General features: G+C 37.6%; 1 protein-coding gene across 6 annotated transcripts in view; it reads right to left on the bottom strand.

Annotated features, from left to right (window-relative positions):
• Positions 1 to 1,557: 1,557 nt before the first annotated feature.
• The window catches only part of HTT (huntingtin), an 86,199-nt gene continuing 63,371 nt past the window's right edge, over positions 1,558 to 24,385 (bottom strand). For 3 of the 6 annotated variants that reach the window (XM_009471152.2, XM_087736005.1, XM_087736007.1), the window contains 18 exons: positions 23,819 to 23,996; positions 23,442 to 23,537; positions 22,414 to 22,601; positions 20,445 to 20,571; positions 19,149 to 19,249; positions 16,733 to 16,887; positions 16,209 to 16,348; positions 15,959 to 16,041; positions 14,227 to 14,357; positions 13,920 to 14,049; positions 12,994 to 13,149; positions 10,168 to 10,358; positions 9,486 to 9,600; positions 9,053 to 9,266; positions 8,802 to 8,907; positions 7,229 to 7,391; positions 6,372 to 6,532; positions 1,558 to 5,412 (listed from right to left, as the gene is read on the bottom strand). In XM_009471152.2, coding sequence (XP_009469427.1) covers positions 5,199 to 5,412; positions 6,372 to 6,532; positions 7,229 to 7,391; positions 8,802 to 8,907; positions 9,053 to 9,266; positions 9,486 to 9,600; positions 10,168 to 10,358; positions 12,994 to 13,149; positions 13,920 to 14,049; positions 14,227 to 14,357; positions 15,959 to 16,041; positions 16,209 to 16,348; positions 16,733 to 16,887; positions 19,149 to 19,249; positions 20,445 to 20,571; positions 22,414 to 22,601; positions 23,442 to 23,537; positions 23,819 to 23,996 — 2,649 coding nt within the window. In that variant the 3' untranslated portion in view covers positions 1,558 to 5,198. Of the gene's footprint in view, positions 5,413 to 5,440; positions 5,689 to 6,336; positions 6,533 to 7,228; positions 7,392 to 8,801; positions 8,908 to 9,052; positions 9,267 to 9,485; positions 9,601 to 10,167; positions 10,359 to 12,993; positions 13,150 to 13,919; positions 14,050 to 14,226; positions 14,358 to 15,958; positions 16,042 to 16,208; positions 16,349 to 16,732; positions 16,888 to 17,267; positions 17,585 to 19,148; positions 19,250 to 20,444; positions 20,572 to 22,413; positions 22,602 to 23,441; positions 23,538 to 23,818; positions 23,997 to 24,385 lie in introns of those variants that run through there. The other 3 variants (XM_087736006.1, XR_015699589.1, XM_087736008.1) reach the window with 3 other exon arrangements.

Below are 24,385 nucleotides of genomic sequence, written 5' to 3'. Positions count from 1 at the left end.
GTAACTTTATCCCCCCCCCAGGACTGCTGCAGATAAATACACCCTCATTCACAGATACAGCTGTACACTTAAATTTTGTGTTTGCTGATCTCATCTAGAAGCCCAGAGAAGTTTTGGCAAGCATGACTATTAGATACAATTAAAAGCTCAACTGTGATACCTCTTTGTTAATTGCAAACAGCACTGTGATTGTGAAGCGTACCTACGTTCGCAGACAGTTCAAGTATTCTTACATATTTTTAAAATACTCCATATTTGATAGTTGCTGTAAAGAAGAGCTACTGGGAAAAAAATATAGTAAGAATGCATCAAGACCTTTTTTTAAATAACCAGAGAAAATCACTTATAGTAAGAGTTATATTTTATTTTCTCTTTTAGTTTCAATGTGCAGTATTTTCAGCATTTTTTTTTTTTTTTTAAACTTAAACATACATCTAGAATTATATGCTTTCCTTTTCCTTTGAGTACAATTGCTTTAGGGGTTGGGGCTCCAAGCTTTTGCTCGTCATTGCCCTCAAACTGTGCAAGACAACACCACAGGGTGCGTTACCTTATCCTTCGTCAGGTTGATCCAACTTGATGGTATGCATACACAGACGGATGGGAATGATAAGCTCACACAAAATGCACGTGACAAAAAGCAGCGCATGCTTCACAAATGCTCTGCAGCATTTATACCCAGTTAACTTGAATACAGCTAAAACTTGACATTGGATAGAAGCTCTCCTGGGTATGACTGTGGGATTCTCAAGAGTTTCAATGGATACTTTAAGGTAGCATGCACAAAGAGTTCACCTGAAATCTCAATATTAGGTAAAATTAGCATATTGGACTTCCCCAAAATGTTGCTACATTGCTTACTCTAGTTCTTACAGCAGCTTGCTTTCACCTTAAAATAATTAAACTACCTAAGAACTACCAAAGTACTTTGCTCTCTTACAACTTTCATCAATTGTATCCTTATAACCAAAATTGTTTTAAAAGAGCAGAGCACCTACCATTGTCACTTAGTTGATTTCTACCTTTAGTAGAAAGTTTAGTTGGGATTGTACATAGAAAAAAGTCTGCTTTATGCAATGAATGTACTTGAATCAGTTCCCCTTTTTCTCCCACCCCATCCCTTTCAACCACCGGGTAAGATCCTGAATGACCAAATTTAATTAAACTTCTTATTGCTATATTTATTGCTCATTATACCCTAAAATTTCTTTTATTTAGGAAGCATAAATGCTTAGCCATGACAGCTCCACAAAAATATTAAGACAAACCAGGTCTGCTGCTCTTGGAGAACTGTCTTTGCAGTGTTTTTGACACAACCTCCTTATCTGCTATATAAAGTTAACAGCCATTTAAAAAGGAGAATGGCGAGACAGAATGCTCTTAAGGCAAATCTCCTAAATATCAACAAATTACTTTTAACCCAAAAGGTTCCACTTGTTCCCCACTTTGTTTGATCTAAATCTGTTAGTCCATTACTCAGTGCTTTAGGAATGCTGCTGGTGGTTAAGAAACAATCGGTATCTTGGTGCTGAGAAGGCATTCCTATCAAAGCAAAAGTAATACGCAATCATTTACTAGATGCTTTAGGCAAGAAATGACATCTGAGTATACACTTTAGAGAAGATTTAAATAAATTCACATTCAATTTCAACTGGCAAAAGCATAAATAGTAAAGAAAATACTTTGAATCCCGCAAATAAGAACTGGTTTACAACGGGTGGTAGTTTCCAACTCCTCACTCTTGCACTCAGCGCAAGGGAGGGGGCATGCTGAAATGAAATGCAATCAAACTTTATTTAACGGGCCAGTGGGTAGCTGGCCCAAAAACTATTTCTAAAAAGTTGGCCAGCATACAGTGTTCTTAAAGGAGGGCCACATTATAGATTTAGTAAAGTAGGTTCTTTGACAACTGAATTGTAAATGAAGCTTTAAACATTAATCTGTCTTAAGTGTGCTCCCAATCATGCCATACCTCTAATCTTGTAAGTTTGTAAAGAAGCCAGTCCCACTGCAGAGCACATTAAAGAAACTGTTTGCTTTGGTTAGCCAGGACACCAAATGTAAGTCTTAAGCCCAAACACATTTCTACCTTGTTCTCAATGAAAAACTGAACAGCCTGATTTTCAGAATTAGCTTTCTGTCTACAGCAAGTCAAAAACATTCTGTGAAATAAAATTTTGCCTTAAGTCAATTAATCACTTGTCCCTTGAGATTTTTTGCTTTAAAGCCAATATGGGTATTTCTTAGTGGCCATTGTTTTGCTGTTATTGTCCCCATTGCATACTTCTTGGTTCTTGTCACTAGAAGCAGTCAGGACCGATTTTAAATACGATTTCACTCCAAAAGAAGAGAGGGTGGGGAAAGCGTCTCTAGGAAGTAGACAGGAAAGTGTGCTGCAGGTGAAATGTTAGATCTGAAGCACTACCGGGGTGTGTTTCCACACTAGGAAGACCCTTAAGTTACATTCCCTTCAGGTCACTGAGAATTTCCTAAGAGGAGGTGTCCTTCTTTACACACTTTGGACACATTTCAGGAGGTATACTACAACAAATCTCCAAGAGAGGTTAAAACAGATGGAGTTATTACTATCAGTGAATCTGTGTGAGGTTAGAGCTGACTGCATCAGCTCTAAAGCTTGACTGGAAACAGTTAATGCAAATATTTGCTTGAAGGCCAGCAATGGGCATTTGAGGAAAGGAGGTCTGTCACATCTGAAATTTTTCATCCAGCCATGCTGACTGCTTAAATTCAATGTATTCCTTCACTGGTTAGAAAGATTCTATGGCAAGTCCCAAATTGGTCTGGAAAGTTTCGTAAAGGGTCTAGCTCCCATTATCCCAAGGTAAAGTAACCAGCTATTCTGTTAATCATGAGGAGCTTAAAATGATGAAGAATTTAACAGTTTATAACACAACATACACTGTTATATGGTGAGAATATGACTAACCTGATGCTTAAAAAATATATTAAAATCTATTTTAAAATTTGGAAAATAGCTTACAAAAATATCTTCACTTAAACTATATATCATACAAAAACTGACTGGTGTGTGGGTTTACAGTACAAAACGATTATTGGTGGTTACAAAAGGGAAGAGTGATCTATACTACCCTTAATGAAAACACAGGGCATTATATCTCACTGCCTCGAATTAGTCTCTTATCAGAATTAAGATAATTTCCAATATAACTCAAAAATTTTCAAACAGTATCTATTTTATTAAACCTTTTTCTGAACTCCTGTTCAGTTTCTTTTAAAAATCACCACAGTGCTGTGGCCCAAGAAAGAAGAGTAACCCAACTAAGGACAGAAATAATTGCTCTAGATAGTAAGATCTGTAGAGAGCTAAATACAGCAACATCTACAGTTGTTTCTACTGCCCATACTATCAGTTTCCTCTATCAGTTTCTAAAAGGAAGTGACACCAGCGGACAATTCCTTTGTAATCAATTTATGGGCAGAAGCAACAATTTTTGGTCTAGATTGGAATTAGGTTAAATACATGGGTTTAATAAATACAAATATACACATCTGTATACATTAAATGTTGTCACATGTGTATAATTTCAACATATACATTATATACAGAAATACATACAGTACATGCTCCTCCTGACAACACTATCTCATTTTTCCAAGTGTCACCAAAAGGTGTGGTAAGAAAATGAAGAAAGGTTAAATGTAGGACGTGACTGAGAACCAAGGTATCATTCCTCTATAATTAAGGAATTATAACAAATACAATTAAAGACAAATGCTGCGCTAGATTTCCCCATGTAATGCTTAGGAATCAATGGGGTTCCCTGGGTGGTGAGTAAAAGCTAAATCTGGCCCTGTGAGGTGTCCTGAAATTCATGGATATTTGTACTCTGTTTGTGTCTAAAGCATTATGTATACAACAGGTAATAAAAGAGGTTGTGTAATCTAACACCTTAGCCAGTCCCAAAGTAGACCACAGCAGCCTTCCGATTCTTAACTGCTAGCGTGAATTTGTTTACATGAGAGTGGTTTGAATCCAGATGACTCCATGGTCTGTTAGGAAAGGTCAAATGGTTATTGACTACTGGGGAGCTTGCACCACTTTGTCTCTTAAAATGCTGTGCAGCAAATAAGAGCAGTTTCTTAAGTATACAAAAGGCTGATCCAGAGTAAGTAGTCCTCTCTTTTACCATTATGTCTCAAAATAAAGGAATTCAAAAGAAGCTACAGTAAAGTGGATCACAAGAATGCCTCCTTAGTACAGTCTCTCAAGACAAATTAATCAACATATTCCAGTTTTAAAGCACTTTGAGAAAAAGTGAGATGCAAAACATGATGTAATTTGTACATTAAGATGGATTTCCAAAAGGAACATGAATTCAAGCACAAGGAGAAAAAAAAAAATGAGGACAATACAGATGTCAAGACATTCAGTAGCATGGCTTCTGTTCATCTCAAATTACAGCACAGCTCATGCACCACACATCTCACAATTTTACATACTGTACATGATATAGAAATATTTAAGTTAAAATCTCTTTTACTGATATACTGTACTCAAATTTTAAATCCTGAGAAGAAAAAAGAAAAATGTGTGGTTACGTATGTGCACTATATCTCTGATATCACCAACACATACACCACAGGGTATCAGAAAGTCCCGAGAGAAGAATTGCATGCTGGAAGTGTAAATCATGAAAGCCATTTTCTCTTTTCCTTGTTTGGGAGAGACATTAGGAAACAATTTCTGTTCTGTACTACACAACAGTATATACAGGTACATAAAACTATGGAGTTTTCTAATGACTGCAGCTTGCAATAACAGTCTGTCTGTCAGTTCCTTACCGGCTGCACCACAGTGGCTTCAGCTGAACATTAGGAAGAAGAGTAATACCAGTTACCTTGCATGTAGTACTTGCTCGTATTTTACAGCTAGCAAGTGTGTCTCAGGTTAGTCCCAAACACCATTTGAAAAACATTGACATATTTCTTTCCACTCACAGGTGCCTGGTGTCAACAACAACAACAACAACAACTACATTAGACTTTTCAGGTGATTTCCAGTGCTGCAGAGCACTTGTCCATGCATTCTGGAAGCAAAACTGGCAGGTCCATATTTACCACAAATGCAACCCCAGATACCTTCTTGATCTTGCATTCCCCATAATTCATACCAGATTCCAACACTAGTCATGCAGTTCCATTACACATCAGGATGTTCAACATGCTGTGACCTTGTGGACGTTTTGCAAACAAGTTAGTAAGCAATGATATGGGGTTCCTGGAGATGCTACCACCTCAAACACTGACTGAAAGGCCCTCCGATCTAATTCTTCGTCTATCTGATGTCGATAGAAGTCTATGGCCACCAAACAGAAGATGTTAACATCCACTTGCTCCGATTTTCCCATTCTGCTGATAATATGTGGAAGACTGAAATATAAGTTAAGGTCATAACAAGACAGAAGTTCCTTATCTTTCAGTATAGCAGTTTAACTATTGTTCTCCAATCAAATGGTGTATTGTTGAGTTCACCAACAATGTTAAAGTGCAAAATGTTGTCATGTAGCAATTAAACTGCTACTACAGAAATCCTGTTTCTTCATTAACTTCACGCAATTTCTTATTCCCAGAAACTCCTTTTAATCTAGCAGTGGTCGTCTTTATCCACCGGAGCAAACAGTGCAATCAGCACCACAGTCAGAACTGCTGGCAGCCAAAGAGCATTACGGAGATTAAGAGTCATTAGGAAGTTTCAAACATGACACATGGCCACTTTTTTTGCCTGGTCATGAAATGCAACAGTTATTGTTCTTTTTGCTTAGGGTTTTTGTTTTCTTGTTTTTAAATAAACCCAGCACTGATACCACTGATGTCTTTTGGCTGTTCCAACTTATTTGGCTGATGTCAATCCATTGCCAAAGCTCACTATTACTGCAGTGCACCTCCACGGGGACACTTGCAAAATACAGTCTGTATGCAGAAGATAATTTTCTTTAATTTGAGTTTGTTTGTTTGTTTAATATATTTTATCTTGCCAAAGGAATACAGAACAAAGCTTTTAAAGGTCACTGCAAAGCTATCTGGTAAAGCTTTTAAAAAGTCCTTCAGAGTAAGGACTTTGCCAATCGTCTTGCATAATCACAAGGAACGGATCTTAAAACAGTAGTTTTAGATAACTTCATTCTCATAATCTGTTTAGAAGTTCTCTTTTTTCCCCTCAAACCCGAGGCACCAATAGCACAACGTGATATACACCACTACTAACTGCAACATATCTGCCTTTTTTTTGTGCGTTAAACTTGTACTCTTATCCTTCAAGGCTATCAGTGTGCTTTACAGAATCACTATATTTACCCAGAAATGGCACACATTCAGTCTTTTTAGGATACATTGCTGAAATCCATTGACTGGTGGAAGCACTGACAAAAAAACAGGAAAGACTCCACATTGCCATTGCCACAGGTGTTCTTTGTGTGAAATTAGAGAGAGACAGCATCACCCAGTCACGGACCATTGAAGACTGTCCAGTGCTATGTAGTGTCTGGAATACCTGCAAAAGTATTTTACACAGGAATAAAGACGTGGTAGATGGACATGGGAAAAAGTTCAGTTTCTCTTGTAAAAGTTCCCTCCAGCTACAAAGCTCTGAGGTTCACAAACCAGATTCCTGGAGACACCTCTGAGTCTAAAGAATTAACAAACACAATGCCTAGGCAAAGATTCTGCAAGAGTCAGCCACGATCCAACTGGACTCATGACATCTGTGCCAAACTGAAGTAAGCATACAGAAATACAAGACTAGTCTGGTGTCTCTGTTTTTATAGATCAAATGTGGTGTGCACATGCACTCTCAAGTGATGCATGAATCCAGGAAGTAGGTGCTGAAGAGCAAAATACCGAGAAGCCCAACTGAGTCCACAGGGGCTTCATTGTACAGTTCACAGTGCCAGATGACCTGGGCTGACTCCTTGAGATCTAAAGAGTCCGAGCACCAGGGTCACAACTATTAATTTTGTTTTTGTTCTCCCATTATCAGCGATTGAACTGTACTGCTGTGAGCTTTGTCTTCTGGGCAACATGGTGATTCTAGCCCTCCATGTTGCCCGGATGACAAAGCTCATAGCAGTACAGCTCAGTCACTGCAACTGGTTTGTTAGATCTAACAAAACTGATATTTGCCCCTCCAATTGAGCTGTCAGTTATTTAGAAATCTTCTGAAACATTTAAGAAAAAAAATAAACGCTACCTTATACACTACTGTTGCCATGAATTGTGGGTAAGGCTGCTGATTGGATAAAAATTCTCCAATAACTTTATTCATTACGTCTTGTGGGGGGAAAAAATCATCAAGGAACTGTGGAAGGATGCGAGCCACTACTCTAGCTTCAAAAGGAAATCCCTTCCTGATCCTGAAAATAATAAAAAAAGAACATATTTTATGATTGAATTCCAGTAAATATCTCATTCTTTTCCAATTTAATTGGCAATAGAAAGAAAATTTTACTTTCATCTCTACATAGGCAAGAGTCTTCAACACTGAAGAATCCAAGTTTCCATGCACTCTTACTCTAACAGTCTACCCAAAGAGGTCTATCAAAGCTATTAGAAGTTGTTGTTACAGGTGTCATGTCCTTTCCCCTCTTTTTTTTTTTTTTTAAATAGTCAACATTTTTTGAAGCTCTGGAATTTAATAATAGGACTGCTGAAAAAACTAAACAAGAATAAAAAAGGACAAGGAGATCACTACTCCTAGTTAACAGAGAAAAGACCATTTATCAACAGTTGGACTCAATGATCTTAAGGGTCTTTTCCAACCTTAATGATTCTATGATTCTATAAGCAGAGCACTCATTTCCATTCACAACATCTTCACATTTTTTATTCAAGACCAGGATGACCAATATATCGAACAGGAAAAGCAAGTTGTGCTGCACTGTAAAGAGGGGAAAGATACTCCAACTTAATGACAATTTTACTTAAATAACACTGATTGGAAAATTTTCCTAATAAAGGCTGCATCTGTTGATGTGTCAAGATCAAGTTACCACCATGTGATTATTCCCTGCAAAAGTTATTTTCTGCTTGTAGTATTCACATTTGTTTTGCTAACTCTTTGGAGCGATATTTTCAAAAGCACTCAAGTACTGCTCTAGTTCTGTTCTCACTGAGTGCAGAAGTGAAACCCTCATGCAGTTTTATGGAAAAACCACCGAACACTTTAAAAAATGTAAACCATTATCCCACAAACTACTATGCAAAATCTAACATGCTATGCTCACTTAAAACAGCTTGAGATTGTCAGATCAAAACAGGGGTTTTGACATATTTCCATTAAATGAGTTCCATGTGAATACAGACATTTTACTGTACCCTTCCACTGCAATTACTTAACAGCTTTGGAAAGAGCAACACTTGGGTGGGGGAAGGGGAAAAAGGTTTTAAACTCTTAAGGTGGTTTGAAAGATTATTTCCCATAAACTGGATTTATATCCTTGACTATGCAGAAGACATCCTGAAAAGCACTTAAGAGTTTGACCTGAAGGGAGCTGGAAATACATTTATAAAGTATTACGGTGTGTGCAACACACAGTATCAGTTAGGACGTGTCTGTTTTCCATTTACATTCCTATACGTTTGTGCTGCCTTCAGCAATTCCATCAGTGTTACTGGGTATACTAGAAGTATCAATTTTAAGCAATAGTAAGCAGAGAAACATCATTAATTAAATATTAGATCTGTCAAATAGAGAAGTGACCACACAGTGCCAAACAGAATAATTTCCTTCCCAATGCCCCATTACACGTGTTTTATCCTCTTACCTATCAAAAAGGACAGACACTCGTTCCATAGCTACGATCACAGATTCACTGTCGGGAGCAGCAGGATTTGCATCTGTGGTACGACTGGGGCTGATTTTTTCCTTTCCTAAACCAAAATAATTTGTTACAAGTTTACTGTGAATGCTACAATAAGACCTTTTTATCCTTGGTAACAAAAATAAATGAAGAAAATTCGCACTGTTAGTAAGCTAGTCTCTCAGCACATCAAAGGTATAGAAAAAAGTAAATACCTGTGTACATGCAAGTCAGCATTAATCCAAGTGCTGCCATTGCTCTGTGGGGACTCTGCACATTGACTCTGTCAACACTCAGTTTAACTAGCGATTCACTATCCAGCCTAGAAAGTTGCTCTGAAAGAAGGAGTCGTTCTAATCCTCTCAGGACACAATGATAAATAGTGGATGGCGTTGATTCATCACTTCCAGACACCATGACTCCACACATCTGAAAAAGAAAAAAGCCAATTACTTGGTTTTGAGATGTATTTAGGTCACCTTCTAGGACCATACCACTGCAGCTAGTACGGAACTGCATCAGTACTAAGAAAACTTGATGAAACTAAACCCAAAAGCATACCTACGCCACAATAATAAAGCGTTAAAGATAGCTATGTAGTGATCCCGGGTTACGTGACCACCTGTGACTGGAGGCATCACAACATACCTGTATGATTCCCGCAGAGAATTCAGGCCCTACATCAAGTGGGTAATTCTCGATCAAATAGAAAGCAGCTGCACACATTACCAAGATGTGCTGTTGGTTATGGATATTCACACAACTGTAAATAAGCAAAACCAGTAGTGGTCACTTACATCAAAGTTGTCTAGGTCACAAATAGAGACAATATAAACAATCCTTAGAAACACTAAGTATTTTTTCCACATGAAATTTATACATTTTTTTAAATCACACAAAGTATCACCAAGATGCCGTAAGAGAGCACTGGTTAGCATGGAAATGCAGTGCAACACAAGAAATTTTTCAGCAATATAATTGCAAGCTATCATTGCCTGACTTGTTTAGAAGAAATAAACTTCATTACTGATCTCGCCAGTCTTATTCAAAGAACATCCCTTTTGACAGAAAAATAAGGTTTAGGGAACACAATTTACCAAAGAGACAAAACTCTGAGTTATCAAACAGTTTTCTCACCCTCAAATATCCCTTCACTTCTGTAAATTAAACCTAAAAATCGGCTGATATTTTCAATGAAAATGCCAAAACCTGCTTGATACAACACCCTGCTCTAAAATGTACTGACAACAGCAAGCCATAAAGAGCCCTTTTGTTCATACATAAGCATGCAACAGTTCAGGGCAGGGGGGAAGGAGGGGAAGAGTCTTACTGTGCTACTCCTCTCAAATTGGAGAGCAGATACTCGCTGATAATTGGAATGAGTTGCTTCGCTGTCTCATCAAGCAAGTCACACTCAAGGATATAAAGAATTCCATGCAGAGCTCCAATCCGACTTGGCATATGGGTGCTTCTTAGGGTTGATTCCAGCAGTCGACTTACTGGTTCAGCCACAGCTTTATCCTAATACATGCAAGGAGAGTATTCATTAGAAGTCAACACTGGTTCAATACGCGTGACGCCTGTCATTTGGAAATACTTGGAACAAATTAAAGAGCAGAAAATATGGCATAAACCAGAGCCTGGCTTAAAACTACTTTCAATCAAATGTCACAAGATTAATATAATCAGATAAGAGATGACTTGCAGATTAACTAGTAAACTGATGCTACTTCATTTTACCTGTAAAACATTCTCATGATTTAAAGCCAAAAAACCAAGATAAGCATTAGTTCAGCAAAATAATACGCGGTATTAAGAATCCTCTACATGTACGACTTGGATGGTTGGAATTTTCTGGTCTTCCAGCTAATCCCAAAGGATGCTTCTGTCTGAAACTGACTGGTAGATGCCTATGGTCTGCATCCAAAAGACTACTCTGCCATCCACTCAACTCATAATACAGCGTTCCATTTATATGTTCTCCGAAACCACTGGCACTCTCAGACCTACACATCTTTCTCTCCACCATTCCCATGATCTAGACGAGGGGATTGAGGGCACCCTCAGTAAGTTTGCAGATGACACCAAGTTGGGTGGGAGTGTTGATCTGCTGGAGGGTAGGAGGCTCTGCAGAGGGATCTGGACAGGCTGGATCAATGGGACGAGGCCAACTGTATGAGGTTCAACAAGGCCGAGTGCCAGATCCTGCACTTGGGTCACAACAACCCCATGCAATGCTACAGGCTGGGGGAGGAGTGGCTGGAGAGCTGCCTGGCGGAAAAGGACCTGGGGGTGTTGGTTGACAGCCAGCTGAACATGAGCCAGCAGTGTGCCCAGGTGGCCAAGAGGGCCAAAAGCATCCTGGATTGTATCAGAAACAGTGTGGCCAGCAGGACCAGAAGCGATTGTCCCCCTGTACTTAGCACTGGTGAGGCTGCACCTCGAGTACTGTGTTCAGTTTTGGGCCCCTCACTATAAGAAGGACATCGAGGTGCTGGAGCGTGTCCAGAGAAGGGCAACAAAGCTGGTGAAGGGTCTAGAGCACAAGTCTTAGGAGGAACGGCTGAGGGAGCTGGGGTTGTTTAGTGTGGAGAAGAGGAGGCTGAGGGGAGACCTTATTGCTCTTTACAGCTACCTGAAAGGAGGTCATAGTGAAGTGGGGGTCGGTCTCTTTTCCCTAGTAAAAAGTGATAGGACAAGAGGAAGTGCTCTCAAGTTGCACCAGGGAAGGTTTAGGTTGCATATTAAGAAAAATTTCTTCACCGAAAGGATTCTCAAGCACTGAAACAGGCTGCCCAGGGAAGTGGTTGAGTCTCTATCCCTGGAGGTATTCAAAAGACATGTAGACATGGTGCTTAGGGACATGGTTTAGTGGCAGACTTGGCAGTGTTAAGTTAACGGTTGGACTTGATGATCTTAAGGGTCTTTTCCAATCTAAATGATTCTACGATTCTATGTTGAGTCTTCAAACATCAAGCTGGTATCAGATACTTCACTCCCTGTTACTGAAGTACAACAACTTATTGGAATATGCAAAATCTATTCTAAACTGTTAGATTTGAAAAGTCTTTTTCATACAATCTAATTTAAATATTTAGTAGAAATTATTTGTTTTACCTTGTCCCTGTATTCATGAAATATCTAAGATACAGGCCAGTTTTACAGTCTGTGCTCTCTAGTTGCTCTTTTTAAGTGGATTTTCTACATAGCTGAGCATAGGACAAGCAACTCTTGATGGAATCAACTTCTTTTTTTTTCCCCTCCCACTAACCTGTTATATTCAGCTGTTTGCTTGTGAGTGCGAAATTACAGCCTAGTCAGAACAAATTGATCTCTAAAACTGCTTCTGCATGTTTGGCATCACTTTCACAGCCTTCTCTTGCACAGTTGCTCCTACAATAGCTACTGGAAGCCCTACCCCAAAAGTCTTTCAAAACTTTTCTTATCACTATTACCCATATAGTTCTGTATTAGTCTCGGAGAGTTTCTAGAAATGCTAACTTCTTCCAAAAGAATTTGTAATTTTTTTCCCTAAATAATCCCACTCTGAAATGTCTATTGGAAGATACTACTGCTCCCTGGTCTACAGATTTAAAGACAGCAACACATTTCATTAAATAATTTGCATTAATAATGTTCTTTCCCTAAGTGCAGAACAACGCAGTGAATGGAAGAGTGAGGGGGGAAAAAAAGGGATACCTGACTGTCAAGCTACATATTCATCACATGAACTGTCCCAGCCTCTCATGAGATTACAGCCATTCACCTGTAACACAAATCTAGCAATAGCTGTGCCACAGTTCTCATTTTTGGCCTGAAATGTAACAAAATGAGTCCAGGGCAAAGGTAACACTCAACTAAATAAGATAAATCAAAAAGCACATTAAATTAAGCTCAAATCTCAAAAAAACCAAACCAAACAAAACCAAAAAACAACCTTTCTGTCTGAATACAGGGCAACTGGAGATGACGTTTGCAACCTCTGCAAGCCCAGAATACATATCCTATGACTTCTTATAGCCATGCAGATCAGCTAAGGGATTTTCTTAGAGACAAACTACTCCTACCAAGTACACCACATTTTGCAGCAGAAGCTAAGGATGAGTTAACCTAGACACTCATGAATTTGCAATAAACTTCCATGAGAATTTCTTACCATTCCGAGAACTGCAGCAGCTTTACAAGTGGCTGGTATCAAATACTGTACAAGAATCTCATCTTCTGATGGATGCACCTTTCGCAGTTCTGTCAACGTTGTATACATCATCTCAAACTGATTCCTTTCTGTAAATAAGTCTGATACTGCCAGAAGCTGTACACAAATTAAAATTGAATATAAAAAAGCCCATTAGCAGACAGCCAAAAATTTACTCTCCCTTTTAACTGTCAGCAAAAGATTCCTCAATTGATCTATTAAATGCGTAAACATTAACTCAAGTGTCTGGAATAACTATTGTTGTCCAGAATTAATTCCACCATCCATCTCAGATAACAGTTACCTCCAAATTGTCCTTTTTCCCCTAAGAGGTTTACAAAACCAAATCCACTAGAGTAAGTAATTCCGGAAAAGGAATGAACATTGCCATTTACAATGTACTAGAACACCCCAAAGCACACAATACATAGTCTCTTGCAAGGATAGCTTCATTATGTCTTTTATGATAGTGAATAATGGCTATCAAGACACATTCCACACCTATGGTTCTTCAGTTTTGCTTCTACACTTCAATAGTCAATTTAATCCTTTAATACATTGTTGTTCCATCTTCATTTTCTTACAAAGAGATAGGATAAGCAAAATCCTGAAATCTACTTCTAGCAAGTAGTCAAGTAAAATACCGACTATTATTAAATAACTAAAGTGTTTGTAACATAGTAGCAGAATATGCAATCCAGATGCTTGTATAGTTTAAATCAGTACAATGTTATAGATGCTCAAGTTATATTTCTGTACTGCCCATATAATAACACTGCCAAGAAAAATCAGTGTTTCCCATATATTAAAAGATGCTTTACAAATGCTGCTTAGCTCTGAATATTTGGTAACATATACTCAATGATGACTATGAATAATAGACTTACTGATCGCACCACTTCGCTAATCAAAATGACTGGCGTTCTCTTGCTAGGGTTTGATGGCAATATCCACTGACTATACAGTTCAAGCAAGAACTGAGAACAAGAATGTATATCTACACCAGCCCGGTGTTTCCTGCAAGGCACAATAAGCGAGTGTTAAAATGGCCATAGCTATCTCTGCTATAATACCTGATTTGAAATAATAGTTATTTACTAGTGTCCAATTTATAAACCCAGCTTACTGAACTCAACATGAAGAGATAAAAGCTTATCAATAAGTAAAAGGAGAGACAAGAAAAAAATAAGACACCTGGTGTTAATAGGAGAGGTTGGTGGTGAGGAAGGAGCAGGTATGTCATTCTCATCTTCTTCATCCTCACCCCACTCTTCTTCTCTCAATGGAGTGATATTATTTCCTAACCATATGGAGTGTATAGAGACCTTGCAACACAATAAAAAAGAAAAACAAATAGAAAAGAAGGACAATATCTAACACCCTTCATAGTCAGATTAGAAAAATCTTAGAAGACCAATACATTTTTCATTTAAATGACAGGCAACACACAGCCTCAAGGAACATTTACCTGAACTGCACATCACTTAAAGGTTAAAAAAAAATTTCAACATTTCAGTTTAACTCACTTTAAACTGTATGGCACAGCAAAAACAGTAGCACCATGTGCTTAGTACAGCAATACAGGTGATGCTAAAAGCAGCATCTGGCTAACCTGTAAGCACACCCTAACAATATGCATGCATCATCCCAAAGTCAACATACCAGATCTAAAATCCAAAGCAAAGTATAAATATTTACAATTCATATCAAGCAAGAAAATAATTCAGGAAGAACCGTAATGACTGCAGTTCAATAGAAAACACATTCCTAATTCTTCTCAAACTATAACTCATCATATCTGATTGCAGTATAACCTTTATTCTGAAACCAGACAAGACTAAGATTTCAAATCCTTTGACTCAGGGTAGATTAACAAATATCTATGAAGAAGAAAACTCCTTAGTTCTTCTTTTTTATGTATAAAAATTAAAGTTTCAGAACAACAAGACCTGCTGATAGCATTTCATAAATGATCCGTCTGAAGATTCCAAAACAAAATCAGCACTTCCTGTGCTTCAATACAGGTATTACTTTTTCCTCTAAAGTTGCTTATCTTACATAGCTCAAGACTTACTCCTTAGACAAAAATTCACCCTTACACAGAATTCCTTTTCACATTAGCAAAAATATAAACACTTTTGTTTATTTTTAAAGCAGGATGTCTAATGCCTAGTATTGTTATAGAGTTAACAGTTTTTGTAAATAACACGTAGGGTCTATAAACCTGCAAATACTGAACGTTCAAGCCATTTAAAGTCTCAAGAGAACATAGAGATGCCTAGAGACAGACAAGTGATCATTTAGTCTTCCTTATGCAAAAGATACCTCAAGAAAAATATTGTCATCTGAGTTTAGTATTTAAGTTTTTTTCACTAATACATACTGCTCAAATAATTAAACAAATATTACATTTAAAACTTATATGTAACTTTATGTAAAGACTAATTTTTCAAGGAGATAAGTAACTGGATAAGGACGATTTTTTTATTCACTGTATACAGTGCTAATTTTCCAACTAACATCATCCAGTGAAATTTATGTCCCTACAGGAGGTTTATTTAAAATTAAAACAACATTGCTTATTTTATGTCCAGTGATTTTTCATTTCCTAAGGACTACTGCAAGCATGCCACAGCAAATTAAAATCCAGTAGTTAAAGTGGAAGCTAACACTACAAGGGCTCTTTAACACACAAGGCTGAAAAGTACAACTCAATAGCTGGCTCACGGGTAGACCTCACACACACAAGCAAAATTTCCGTGAGAAGAGGGACAGCTGGCTGAGGGGATTCACCCAGTTATGATCTACCCTGCATCACTCAGAGCTTTTAGCTTACATCTGAAGTTAAGCAATGCCTCTTAACTGAACTTTCACAAATAGAAGAAATGTAATAAAAGTCAAGTTCAAAGTTAAGGTTTTAACAAACCTGTCCCAGTTTATAATCCATATCTCCTATTTCTCGTTCAGTATTGATCTGCAGTAAGAGTTTTTCATGGCTGATAAGAGCACCTATAACAAAACAGAAGAAAAGTTTTTAAAACATGCATAACAAAGTAGATGTGAAAACAGCTTCATTTCCTGCAAACTGGACTGCAAATAAATTTCTAAGAGTATCTTTTCTACTTTTTAAACGTAAAAGAAATTCACTCTCCCCTCCCCCGCACACAGGCACTTACCTGTAGTAGCAGGAGAAAGTGATGGAACAGGGTCCCAAGCTTGGTATAAGTGATGAGTAGCAATATTGTCTCTCTTAGATACCATTGCTTGGATTTCCTGTTCAACAATTCCCCTGATAACACTTAGCTTCCTCCCAAACCTGAAAGCCCAACAGAAATCAATTTAAGCAGATTTTCCCTTTAACATTTTTGTACAAGTCAGACTGGCTTACTCTACAGCGTTATGTGTCTATGCTTATTTTTGTTATCAGGGATGCTAAAACTAAGAAATGTTGAGAAATACATTCTGCACATTGTTTACTAGATTTTAATAAGATATTGTCTTTTTCAGATACTGTCTTTTAACACAGCAGGCTTGTGATGCTAAGTCCATGGGACTTCTATGTAAACAGATCCATCTGTATACACTGTTGCTTAGAAAATATAGTCTATACATATTTTGCTACAGATAGATTAAGCAATTGTATTTATGTATTAATCACAATTATAACTTTCATGCATTTTAGTGCAAGTAAAAAAAATACCTTGTGTCCAGAGCTTTTAAAGCTTTGTTGCGGGGCTGCTGTTCCAAACAGCTAACCGCTGGATTGCCTGCAACAGGTATTGTCATTGCACTCAGCACCAAGGAAGTTATGGCTTGTACTGCAAGAACATTGATTTGGGTCCTCTCTGTATCTTCCTGTAAAATGAACTTACTGTAATTTGAATTGTAAAAAAAAGAATCCCGAAAGCCCTGAATATGAGTTTGTCACCTTCCACTAAATTATCATTAATAAGCCTGACATCTAGACTTCTTCCCATACAGAAACCTAGTTGACATAAGCAATGCACACAAAGCACTGTGACTGTAGCAGCAACACATCCTTCCACCTCATCCACCATTCTACATGCATCCTCTCTTATCCCAATGGCATTAAAACCTCAAGATGTCCATTTCAGAACTTTCAAAGTATTTAGTTTCTTTGTTTGCATCTACCCATTAGTTACCCGTTGCAATAAAGAATCAAGTAAGACCAAATCTGAGTTGGAAGCTCTTCAGAGGAGGATCCATGTTAACTGTTTTTAGTAATAGCCCATTTAGGAACAAAATTCAACCTCATAATGAATTTTCAGCAGCATTTTTCTGGGCATCATTATTCAGATGCATCCAATGTTTCTTCTAAACCAAGATGCTACACATTCAGTATTTAGCACCACTGTAAAAGTGTGAGAAAACTGTAACGCAACTTTCTTAAACTATTTGGTTTAGATTCAATCTATTATTCATACTTGAGAGACTGCCATTTTCCCCCAATAGAAGCATTTGGAACTACACACGTTGCATCAAGTACTTTGGCACTGTAAGTCATCACCACTGTAGTAGTCTGTTTCTTTCCCTTTTAAAAAAAAAAAAAAATTCTCTTTAAATAAACTTCTGGCACTGTGGGTTGTAACTCATCCTCCCCATGTTGATGGTAGCAAGAATCTTTGCAGTACATTTAACTTCTTTGCTCAGAACTGTTTACCATCAGTACTTTGACTAAATCAGGGTTTTTTTACAAACTAAAATTAGAACAGCACAAACACTTGCAGATTCTGAAGTGGCAGGGTGTTTCTCAGTTTTTGCTTTCGTTGTATAAATTGTGATTTTTTCTTGAAAGTATCAGACCACAAGAGAGTCTGAACCTTTTTAGAAAATGTAAAATGGTAATGAATTTTCAACATTTAAAAAAAAAAAAAGAACCTTGTATTTTTATTTCAGAAAATATTAACATACTGAAATTTATAATAGTGCTCAAAATGTTTGCAATTTTGAACATATTAGTTTTCCTTGGAAAGTAAAGGAGTAGTATTACTCCTATTCTACAAATAGACACTCCCTACGTGACAAATAAGGAACTACCAATAGCTAGGTTGCCTTAAGTCTGATCCAACATGGCCATTAAATAGAAAATAGTTGAGTCAAAAATTCTGCAGGCTGCACAAGTGCGCAAGTCAGTCTAACTAACAGAAAATGCTAACCCAGGGAAGAGAGATCATGATGCCCTACTCCCTTTTTGGAGTCTGACACCAAGGAAGCAAGGGAAACACCCTTTGTCTGCTATGCTGGATCCACTACTCATAGGCATCTACCCTCTGAATTCTTCAAAATGCTTTAGGTTCCACACCTACCATCAGGGCTGTTTGCAGTTTGGGAGTGAACGCTGTATGAGTTCAGGAAAAAAAAGCCTTTCCGGTCAAAGAGCTAGAACCTCGTAAAATCAGTTCACTAGCAGGTTAAGACATCTGAAGAGGGAAAGTCTCTTTCATGATAGCTAAGTTCACTCTCATATTTGCTTTTGGTATGGATACACTTCTTCAGCTCTGATTCCCAAATGCCCTCCACTGAATTCTGAACACTTACCTGAGGAATCCAAGTTAGAAGCCCAGATATCCAATATACAGTCTACAACTGAGAGCGACAGACATGGACATGCATCTCCAGGTCAATTCATTTCTAGTCAAGAATCTTACAAAAAATCTTACCAAAGAAGCTCCCCTTGAAGCTTGATTATTAGATAGCACAGATAATTGCAGTAATGCATGCTAGTTACAGTTAACCAGTATGTTTCCTAAAGGCACAGTTCTCACACATTGTTTCTCTTGAAGTTTTTGGAGTTCCTACTGTGCCTAAAGCCAAACATCTAATCAAACTTTGAACTGTGTGTGTGTTGAGTGATGTACTAATATAAAGTTGAAACAGCTTCACTACAATTTTCCCATACTATTTACATGCTTGCAGAAGCTTTAAGCCAGAAGATGGATGTGTCTGAACTCAGTGATATGAAGACAAGGAAATACAAAACGGAAATAATTTCTTAGTTTTAGTCACTACTTTTCTGCTTTACAGGTTTATTAGTAGAAACATTTTTCTTAGTTTAAGTAAAATTTAATTAAAAAAAATTCAGTGAATGACATTACCTCTTGTTGGTTCTCCTCTTGGTCCATTACAATAGGCTGAGTTACAAGCACACCAAGCAAAGTAGCCCAAGTCTCTTCAAACTGAGTACGGCTGATCCATCCTATGGAAACACTCAGAGATAGCCATTTATGTCTTAATACAAATTTAAACATTGAACAGCATTAAAAAATGGTACGTTGTTTCCATAGATTCAGTTTTGTACCATTTCCTATTCAATTTGTCATTTTTTCTAATCACTACAGCTTAAATTTAAACTGTTCTATTTTAGGAAGTGATAAACCCTTTAGAAGGATTCTGCATGTTATTATTTAAATGGTCCTGTTGGGGTTGTTTCTTATATACATTTAAATATTTTGATTGTCCAACTTCCAAAGCACTGAGATCTATCAGGTTTTCACAACACACAAAATCATCTGGAAAACTGGCCAATTCTCACAAGAAAGTAGGTCATGGAGAATCCCGTAATGATCCAAGAAATCTTCATGCCCTAAAAAGCAAAATGACTGAATTGCCTAGAAATAGGCCATTAAAATTCAAGCACTTCTCAAAATTTTCCAAACAAATTTTTTGCCTATAAAAGACTGCAGAGGATTCCTGAATAATACCTTGCAGTTTATACCAATGATATCTAAAGAATCAAAAATGAGAATGTTATCTTAGGCATAATAGTGCTCAACAGAAATCAGTGCTACACCACAAGTCAGTCAAATATTAACCTGCAGATCAGAGGGGCAAAAAAACCCAAAACACCAAAGGACTTGCCTAAGCATACAGAAAATTTGGTGCATTACCCCCGACAGTCTCATCTGTTGACAAAGACAAACTCTTAAGCCCCACTGTGTTCATTTAGTAAACTCCGACATATCCAGAAGCTTTAAAGTGACAGGATCTCATTTAAAATATTGAGAGTGTGGCACTAAATTCTATTTATTAATAGAATAATGTAATTAATATTAATACTGTGCATTAATAAAAAAAGGAGGGGGGGGAGCAAAATATTCTCAAACATATTGTCAAGTGTACGCTCCAGAAAACAAGTGGCCATTCTGTAAAAGTACACTGAAATCACCTCCCTGAGTTGGAACAGTTTTTGGCTTTATCTCTATAATTTATAATTTTTTTCTCTGCATTGAGCAAAATGTAAGAATTATTACAATTACTAACCTGCTCTGAAATATTATTTCTCTTCCACAAAACCGACAAAAGTAAACAAATGGTACCAGATTCAGTAACTTCACAACACAGATAAATGCCCAATAAGAGCCAACTGTATTAATTTTTAATTTTGTACATACCAAGCGTATTAATGCGATAGATGAACTCCTTAAAGATTTCTTTTTCTTGTAGAAATTCTACTGGTATTTCAGGAAAAACTGTGCCAAAGTCACCTGCAGGCTTTGGTGACCAGCCTAATTTCCAGACCTGAAGAAATATAAAGAAAGTCTCTACTTATCCAAAACAGAAATAGTATTAACATGACAGCTATAAATACATACGCACCATTCAAAAGGAATGAGACATCAGTAAACAAAGTAATTCTCCAAATACAAAAAAAACCACTCAGAGAAAGATTAAATGTTTAACACAACTATTACACATTTTACACTGCATTTCTAATTTTGGGTGTTTTTTTCTTTTTGCATATTTCTGACCATGAATTAATTATTCAGTCCTACTGTCCAAGTTTGGATATGTGTGCTGCTTTTGGCTGGGATAGACTTAATTTTCTTCATAGCAGCTACTATGGGGCTATGTTTTGGATTTGTGCTGGAAACAGTGTTGATAACACAGTTTCATTACTGCTGAGCAGCGCTTACACAGAGTCAAGGCCTTTTCTGCTCCTCACCCCACCCCACCAGCGAGGAGGCTGGGGGTGCACAAGAAGCTGGGAGGGGACACGGCTGGGACAGCTGACCCCAACTGACCAAAGGGCTATTCCATACCATATGACATCATGCTCAGCATATAAAGCTGGGGGAAGAAGGAAGGGGGGGGATGTTTGAAGTGATGGCGTTTGCCTTCCCAAGTAACCGTTACACGTGATGGAGCCCTGCTTTCCTGGGGATGGCTGAACACCTGGCTGCCAATGGGAAGTAGTGAATGAATTCCTTGTTTTGCTTGCATGTGTGGCTTTTGCTTTACCTATTAAACTGTCTTTATCCCAAACCATGAGTTTTCTCACTTTTACTCTTGCGATTCTCTTCCCCCATCCCACTGCAGGGAGGCGAGTGAGTGACTGTGTGGTGCTTAATTGCCAGCTGGGGTTAAACCACAACAATATGAAAGGAAGTAAGTTCCTGTCATATATTTCAGTTTAGAAGTGAAAAATAGACTGTACATAAATGATGCTGAAAGGTAATTGAGGGAAAAAGTTCACATACTACCAATGCCTGAAAGAGCACAAAGATCCATCCGTGAATGGGAAAAAATTCTCCATCAAAAAAAATAGTATCTTTTGACATCCCTTCAAAAACAGAGTGCTGAGAAACAGAGAAAGGCCAGAGAAATGGCCTTGCACATATCAGGAAACCCCCTTTTGCTCTAGCTAATAAGCTTCTAGAAATGTTTCTGATAATGGTTTTTGAAGTTTATCAAAACAAAGTCATTTCACAGTACTAACAATACACGGAGGTAATCACGAGGTGTTCTTAAATCCATGTTACCTGGCCATGAAGAAAAGGTTGAAATACCTTGTTCAAAAGATCCAAGATGAGTTAGGAAAGAACAGCAATATACAATCCAAAAGTATCTGCGTGGCATACCATGGTATGGTACCACACACAAATACCCGAGTTAGTTCAGACACTAATTCAGACACCCCAGCACCACTGCATTGTTGTGGTGCTTGGCATAACAAAAAATGAATTTGTCAATTCAGGTGTCAAAGAAAGTAGCAGTGTAGATTTTGCACTCTTTCCAGGGTAAGCAATCCCACTGAGCGGGAGGAAATATTAGCCCTAACAAAGCACCCAAGTCACTGCTTGCTTTTTCTTTCTTAAACAACCACCTGGACATTCTCTCACATAAGAATATAAGGAGCAACGACACTCCTGTCTATTCAAATCTCTGATTCTGTAAAGATATCAAGTAAGAGTTCACTTCAATGTTTTGCTTCTCACTGTTTAAAAAGACAAACTGGCTGATCAAATTAGCTAAAGGTTGAAGTCCTACTGACATAAAACTTAAGATGCAACACCATGTTTGGTTTTCAAAAAGTTGTTCAATAGCTTTTAAAGTCCTGAAAACAAAGCATAATGAACATACCAAAGGAGGTACTCTTGTGTAACTGTTCACTAGAGGCAGCCTTGCTAAACTGATGATGATGTTCTTGAGGACAGGAGTAAGAAACGCTGGGATACTGCTGTTTCTTTTGTGCCCCAGTGCCAAGACAGTCTGTAAGCATTCCACCATCTCAGCTACCATTTCACAAGCTGCAGTAATGTGTTTAGTTTCTTTGTTGGGAGAAAAAGAAATTCAGTTTTATTAATCTATTCAAAAGACACATAATTTAAAGATACAGAAAAACAAGAAAATGCTTAATGAAAGAGCATGTTGACTAACAAGGACAAAACCACAATAAGGATGTATACAAAGAAATATTCTACAATATTTCAGCTAGTTGAAGAGTACTACTACCACCCTCCCTGCAATGGCTTGCGTTGTTTGCCAGTCTCAGTGCTGGAGATTACCAGTACCTGAGATCTGTCAGCAGAGCAGCTCACATGCTAACCCCAGCAAGAACGGGCCCAACCAAATAGAGCATTTATCAGAATTTAAAGTTTTATGAGAAAAGAGTCTCGTGGCTGGCTCTATGCTAAATCTGACAAGCAGGTAATTTCTGTAGATGGAAGTGGTATCTTACTGTAACCAGCTCAGCTGGATATGGAAGACAATGCTGTCCACACTCATGGACTACACTTGACCTTCACCTTCAACGTACTCAACAGTGCGCCCATGCTGTAGAAGGGCAGATAATACATCTGGCATTCTTCAGAAGAAATAAACAATGCTACCTCTCCCACATGAAATTTAAAGATCCCACAAGACTTTAAAAAGCTCAGTCTGCAGCGTGCTGCACAAGTACCAGAATCCCCCAAAAGAAAAATCTGCATTAATATTTAACTTACAAGAAAAAACAACTACACCTGTTAAAAATATGTCAAGCTATATTTAATAAACATATATCAAATACAAATAAGGTCTCAGGTGAACACTCATTGTTAAAAAACAGTATTTACAAATATTTCTTCAGTGAAAGTTTAAGGTAAAAGTGGAATTCACTGTTTACTTACTCTGTGTGTTTGAATCAATTTCACCCTCACTTAAGCCTTTTGAAGTATTCTTCTTTCTTTCAGGACTAAGAAGTTGATTACCAGGTTCAACAGCAACTGAATTAGACAAAAATATTTAAAAGATACAGCCATTACATATCTCATATTTTTCTCCTCAAAACCACATAGTAGTCAAATATTTAACATCTCCAAGGCATCTGCCAAGTTGAAAAGTAAACACAACATTTTAAATGAGAAATTAAAGTAGTAAAAATAAATTTGTCGAGGAAATAATTAAAAAGGACTCAGAGGAAATATTCCAGACATTTAGCATTCGATCAGTGATGGCTGACAATTTATTACGAAAATTTTCTCATAGCTGTTCAATTTGGACTCACCTGCTTCTATGATAAATCTAATGCAATTAATTAAGGAGCAAGCATATGTCACATTAGCTGCAGAAGCCAGCAAATTCCAGAGACTAGGCTGCTGTAATGTCAGACAGCAACAATCCAGACCAGCTTGAAGATCTATACTTAATGGAATCTGGTCATGCATTAAATGCCATGATAATGCCTGTGCAAAAATAAAAATTTTCCATTAGTAGCAAATTCTCGCAACAGAAGAACTTATAACCAAAGACTTTTTTTTTTACTCAGCAATATGTAAAGTTTTATTAGCAAGTTGTATTCATCATCTTTTTCTTGAGAGAACAGAATTTACTTTAAGTACAAGAAAACTATGAGCAGTATATACTGTTCATTCATGTCCCAAAAATCAGTGCAGGGCTATTCTCCCAAATGCCAAGATCATTCCATCATTCAGTCAACCTCTCCTTGTAAAAACCTGCCCTTGTCCCCTAAGCCCATCTGATTTACTAGCACAGGTCAAATAAAATAACCACTGAACAAATTTCTACAGTTAAGACAAGAAAATTGCCCAGATCCAAAGTTACTCAATGGCGC

Source organism: Nipponia nippon, unplaced genomic scaffold (genome assembly GCF_047370975.1).
Source record: "Nipponia nippon isolate SJK-2023a ecotype South Korea unplaced genomic scaffold, ASM4737097v1 scaffold_6, whole genome shotgun sequence".
NCBI lineage: Eukaryota > Metazoa > Chordata > Aves > Pelecaniformes > Threskiornithidae > Nipponia > Nipponia nippon.
Note: the sequence above shows the minus strand (reverse complement) of the source record. Positions and strands in the feature narration are given on the sequence as shown.